We start from the raw sequence: 6,000 nt of genomic DNA on the forward strand, positions 1-6,000 counted from the left end.
TACTGTCTGCCACACCCAGGCAAGGCCCAGTCTCTGTCACACTGCAGGGGGGTGTTATTGCTCTGAGACGGTGGGGCAGGGCCCACTCTGACACACCTGGGGAGGGCGGGTGTTGCTCTGCCACATTAGGGCAGGGCCCACTCTCTGCCTCACTTGGCCAGGGGCAGAGTAGCTGTGGGTGTGACTCTCTGCCATCCTGGGGCAGGGCCCACTCTGCTACACTAGTGAGGAACTACTGGAGGGTCGTGTTACTCTGCCACACTGGGGAGGGGTGGCTGGCTGCCTCTGCCTGCCTTGGCACCAGGCCCTGGGCAGAGTTTGCTGCTGCTAGAAGGCATTTCCCTGCAGGCTGGTGAGACCCGAAGCTCAGCCCCAGGAGGTCCACATGCTTCCGTACTGACAGGCAACTTCCTGATTCTGTTCCTGAATCCTGATCCCAGAGACGTCTCCCGCCTCTCTCTGTCCCCGGATCCCAGGGACCTCTCCCTCTCTCTGTCCTGGATTCCAGGAACATCTCCCCTCTCTCTGTTCCCATGTCTCAGGGACGTATCTTCTCTCTCTGTCCCCAGATCTCAGGGACGTCTCCCCTCTCTCTGTCCCCGGATCCCAGCGACGTTTCCCCCCCCCCCCCCGTCCCCGGATCCCAGGGACGTTCCCCCCACCCCCGTCCCCGGATCCCAGGGACGTTCCCCCCCCCACCCCCAGATCCCAGGGACGTCTCCCCTCTCTCTGCTCCCATATCTCAGGGACATCTCTTCTCTCTCTGTCCCCAGATCCCAGGGACGTCTCCCCTCTCTTCTCCAGATCCCATGGGCATCTCCCCCTCTCTCTATCCCTGGATTCCCAGATTTCCTCCCTTCTCACCCTCAGTCATCTACTCAAAGACTGCTAAAGAAACTTGAGGAATAGCATACAAGGGAGGGTGCTTGCCTTGCATGTGGCCGACTCAGGGTTTGATCTCTGGCACCCCATATGGTCTCCCAATTCCCCAGAGGTTATTTTGGAGTAATCTCTGAATTCAGAGCACTACTGGGTGTGGCTCAAAAAAAACATTTAAAAAAAACAGACTTTTGGAGCACCTGCTCCATTTCCAAGGGACCTTAGGAGTCCAGGCCAAGACTGAACAGAACAATGATGGCCACTGTCTGTATACACAGCAAGGTCCCAAGGTGAGCACTCAATGACAGGTCACAGGACCTGGCGGAGGACTCGTACACGGAGGATCATGGGGCTGTCTGGACAGCTTCAGGCAGCCTGGCTGCATTTTGTGAGGAGACAGCTGGTGGCCCCGCAGACACACAGCTGCCCCCAGCCCCCTCCCCTGTCTCTGGCTTCCTGGGAGCGACGGGCAGGCAGGCAGGTGCAGACCCCTCAGGAGACCTGAGGGACAGGTGAGCCAGGGAGCTGAGGCCAAGCACGAACACCTCCCGTGCTCAACACAACACTGCTGGTGTCTGCAGCCCTGGCTGTGTGGCCGCACAGAAGCCCCGTGTGATGGCAGCAGGGCTACCCCCAGTGCCCTCAGGCTTAGCCCCCTGCCCGTGCCCCTTTCCCCGCGAACTCACCTGCGCTCGGGCAGAAGGCAGTTCCCCATCCTCCCTCTGCATGCCGTCTCAGAGTCTCAGAGCCGCTAGTGGCTCCCAGCCACAGCACAGAGCAGCGCCTCCAACCACAGGCTATGGGGAGGGCGTAGGCCTGGGGGAGGGGCATGAGTGCCACATGCACATGTGTGTGCCTGTCTCTCTGCACGTACATACGTGTGTACAACTCCACCCGTGGACCCCAGGAATATGGACTCTCAAGATGCCAGTGCCCTGCCATTCTCCAGATGCCCACGGGGCGAGGAGAGTTTGGGCCGAAGTTGAATTTGTCTCCTGCCTCTGTGGCGATGGGGTGTGGCTCTTCCGTCCCAAACATTGAGCTCTCAGGAGCAGCAGGAAGGAGGGGGGTGGGAAGGCCTGATCTGCCTATTTTCCCCATCTGCCCCCACCCCTGCACAGAGTCTTGGGGACTGGCTGTGGTGACAGGCAGGGAAACTGGGCCATGCCTGCTGGCAGCAGCCTCTCCTCACTCTGCCAGAGTCTGTCCCCTCCTCCTATACACGGGACCTGATGGGAAAGGGCACAGGACCTGAACAGAAAGTTCTCCAAGGCCAACCACTTGGCACGCCGGTACCTAAAGACCTGCCCAGTATTCCCATCTGCCCGTGGCTGGGAGTAAGTGCGTGGTGTTGGGTGCATAATCGCACCTGGCGATGCTCAGTGGCTGTGCGGTGCCAGGGTCAAACCAGAGCCTGGAACACTGGAGTCACATCTTCTCCCTGATCCGTTTCCTTCATGTTGGGCAGATAGAAATAAGCGCAAAGTTCCAACCATTCTGCGGACCCCGTTCTGGTCCCTCTCCAAATTTGTCCTGAAGCACTTGCTGCGTTGAACCTTCTCATGCGCAGAGCGGACGCTGGTGGACTCCTTCCTGCAGTGCAGAGATAGTCTGTGGAGCTGCTCACCCGCAGGACGAGATGCAATCGCAGCTGCTTCTGCAAACCAGCTGTGGAGGAAGCCGGTTCCTGTCTGTTAGCAGTCAGCTCCTGCCCTTTGGCAGATGCTGTGGGATAAGACCAGCCCTTCACCCCGGCCAGGGTGAGGGCCAGACGCTCAGCCAGTCACGAGGAAGGAGGGATTAAGTGGAGGAGAGCCAGCAGTAGGTGCTTTCTGCTCTTCCCAGTGCTGCTGTTTGGCGGTGTATGAACTTTGCTTGATGTATGGGATGAGAGAATGAAGTCACCTCGGATGGAGGAGAAGGCGAAGGATGAGTCCGGGATGTTGATTTACTCAAACAGCAGCAAGTGGAGAGGTCCCCTGTGTTCCTGGGCCAGACTGTTTGTGTTATTTTATTACCTGTGGGCAGTACAGGCATCGGCAAAGTTGGTGCCAACCCTGTCACATGACTAACAGCACTCCAGATATTGTTTCCGGTCCAGAAAGTTAGAATAACCAAAGCAGTGTTTATTTAAAGAAAGAGTGAGTCTGGAGCATCAACAGCCCAGAGCTCCAAGTGTATTTCACGAAGCTGATTCAGTAGAACCACGTGCCTGAGCACTGGAACAGAGAGCCAAGGACAAGCCCAGGCAGAGGGACCTGGAACGGCCTGTGTAGGAAGAGGAGTCTCTGTGAGGGTCTGGCTCAGCCTGTTCATGGAGGGGTGCAGAGAACAGCCACTGAGTCCCTAAATGCTGTTTCAGCTCAGAGCCAGGAGTGTGAGCTGTTTCAGAGCTCATGCTCTCTCTCTCCCCCCCCCCTCAGAGATTCAACTACATGCAAACACACTTACCTACACTCTCACACACACATATATTCGCCTACACATACACTTAACCTATACTCACACACAGACACACTCATACACATACGTTCAACTACATTCACATATACACATACACACACACTCACCTACACTACGCTCATGCATGCTTGCATGCCCAGGGGCCTCATCCCTAGAGTAGAGCTGCTCAAGATTAAAGACACCCTGGGAGCGCTTCTCCTCCCCTCTCCCAAAGGAGCCCCTGAGCTAATTGCGTGAGGGAAGGGAGAGGTCTGCACACACCCTGGAGAGCCAATCCCAGGAGGTCTCCAGGCAAGTGCTATGGGCCTCACCAGCCCCCTAAAAAAGGAGCCGCGTCTCCGCTTCCTGCATCTCCTCCCAAGTGAGGGAGAGACAGCAGGAGGGACACTAAGAGGAGCTGTAGGGGTGGTCTTACGGCCCATGCACTGGGGTCTCAGAAGTCTCAGAGCAAAGCCCAGGCACCGGCCTCAGGTGTCCTGCGGGGTAAGCTTTGGAGGGAAAGCGTGAGTGTTGCCATTCTGAGTAGTCCTTCGGGCTGGCCCCTTTCTGGGAAGCCTGCGGGACCCCATCTGCCACCCTTCAGTCTGTTCACCCTTCCAGGGGCTGAGAGTGATGTGATGACTGAGGATTCTGTCTCGGCAGCTTTGTTTGGGGCTTGACAGTGCTACAGGTGACAGCAGAGACAGTCTCCAGTGTCCTGGACTATAACAGGTAGATGGGCGGGTAGGTGGCTGTTACCCAGACAGGTACCAAAAGATCGGGTTAGAGCTGGGCAGCCGAGTGCCTGTGTGTGCTGCGGACAAGTGCCTCCCTGTCCCGACTGTGCTCAGACCCTACCTCACTGCCGCAGGAGCAGGTAGCTGGGCACGCAGGGTCCCTGCCTCTGGGGCCCTGCCTCTGTCACTCTTTCCCGTCACATCAGAGGGCAGTGTCCATGCAGGAGAGTGGAAGGCTGCAGGACACTGCTGAGGCCGACAGCAGAGCCGAACTCACGCTCACACCTCTCTCCCCGCGCTGCCCCAGGTGAGGGGAAGGACACCATGGGCGGGGGGAACGAGAGCCTCCCTGGCACCTTCATCCTGCTGGGCTTCTCGGATCACCCCGGGCTGGAGATGCCCCTCTTTGGCGTGGTCCTGGTCTCCTACATCTTCACCCTGGTGGGCAACGGCTCCATCATCCTCCTCTCCCTGGTGGATCCCAGACTCCAGACCCCCATGTACTTCTTCCTGGACAACCTCTCGGTGCTCGACCTCTGTGTCACCTGCACCATCGTGCCACAGCTGCTGGCCAACCTCTGGGGCCCCGAGAAGACCATCGCGGCCTGGGGCTGCGTCGTGCAGGCCTACCTCTTCCACTGGACCGGCTGCACCGAGTGCGCTCTGCTGGCCGTGATGGCCTTCGACCGGTACGTGGCCGTGTGCCAGCCCCTCCGCTACAGCCTCATCATGCGGCCCCAGGTGTGTGTGCAGCTGGCGGCTGTGGCCTGGTGCAGCGGCCTGGCCAACTCGCTGCTGCAGGCTACGCTCACCCTGCAGCTCCGGCGCTGCGGTCACCGCACACTAGACCACTTCTTCTGTGAAGTGCCTGTCCTTATCAAGCTGGCCTGCGGGGACACCAGCACCAGTGACTTGTCCCTGACCCTGGGGGCCATCCCCTTCGCCCTGGCGGCGCCCCTGCTGGTGCTTGTGTCCTACACGCTCATCGCCAGGGCCGTGCTACAGTTGCCTTCAGCCAAGGGACGCCTCAAGGCACTCAGCACCTGCAGCTCGCACCTGGCGGTGGTGCTCCTGTACTTCGGGCCGGCCATCTACATGTACCTGCAGCCCCCCGCCAACAGCACCCAGGCCAAGTTCGTGTCCTTCCTGTACTGCCTCATCACCCCACTGCTCAACCCTCTCATCTACACGCTGCGCAACAAGGATGTGAAGGCGGCCTGGAGGCGGGTCCTGCGGCCCCTGGGGAGGTGACGGGCGCTTGTCCTGAGGCCCTGCAGGCTGCCTTCTCCAGTGTCCCCTCCTCTCCATGTCAGATGCCCTTGAGCAGCCACAGGGCTCCCCCTCCTGCCCCTCAGATGAACGCCGCCTGCTCCCTGAGTGCCCCCATCCCCACATGCAGAGGCTGCAGGAGTTCCGGCACTTTCAGGGTGAGCCACACCCCCTCACGCCCCCTCCACAGGCAGGTGCCAGGGTTTGTGCTGACCCCAGCTGGGCTGTGAATGTCTGTCTCCCTGTCTTTCCTTTCTCAGTGCTTACTGAGGCCCTGGATGTACAGTACTGTAGCAGTTGTGTTTTGTGCTGTTCTGAAGACCCAGTGTAGCCTGGACCTGATTGAACAGGGTTCAGACCCAGGCTGAGGGACTTGCCAGGTCACCCCCACAGGGAAGCACAGGGGCAGCTCTGTGCTTGTTGGTGACACCTGCCAGAGCAAGGAATGAGTCCCTCTGCTGAGCACTTCACCCGGCCCCCTGCCACAGGGACACCACCTGGGCCCTGCTGCTGGGACACCACCTGGCCCTGCAACTGGGACACCACCCGGCCCCCTGCCACTAGGACACCACCTGGCCCTGCCGCTGGGACACCACCCGGGCCCCTGCAGCAGGGTACCATCAGGTGTCCTCAGTGAAGAGAGAGAGGAGTCTTTGTGCTGGGTAACAGCCTT

At 59.5% G+C, this 6,000-nt stretch overlaps 1 protein-coding gene across 1 annotated transcript; it reads left to right on the plus strand.

Moving 5' to 3' along the window:
* The first annotated feature begins 4,382 nt into the window (after positions 1 to 4,382).
* Positions 4,383 to 5,309, plus strand: LOC130021598 (olfactory receptor 15-like). The gene has a single exon (XM_056112353.1). The coding sequence runs from the start codon at positions 4,383 to 4,385 to the stop codon at positions 5,307 to 5,309; it is 927 nt and encodes a 308-aa protein (XP_055968328.1).
* The last annotated feature ends 691 nt before the right edge of the window (positions 5,310 to 6,000 follow it).

Source organism: Sorex fumeus, unplaced genomic scaffold (assembly GCF_029834395.1).
Source record: "Sorex fumeus unplaced genomic scaffold, SorFum_2.1 ptg000017l, whole genome shotgun sequence".
In the NCBI taxonomy this organism is placed as follows: domain Eukaryota; kingdom Metazoa; phylum Chordata; class Mammalia; order Eulipotyphla; family Soricidae; genus Sorex; species Sorex fumeus.

Coding starts and splice junctions, on each gene's coding strand:
- LOC130021598 (XM_056112353.1), top strand. CDS start 4,383: ATGGGCGGGGGGAACGAGAGCCTCCCTGGCACCTTCATCCTGCTGGGC.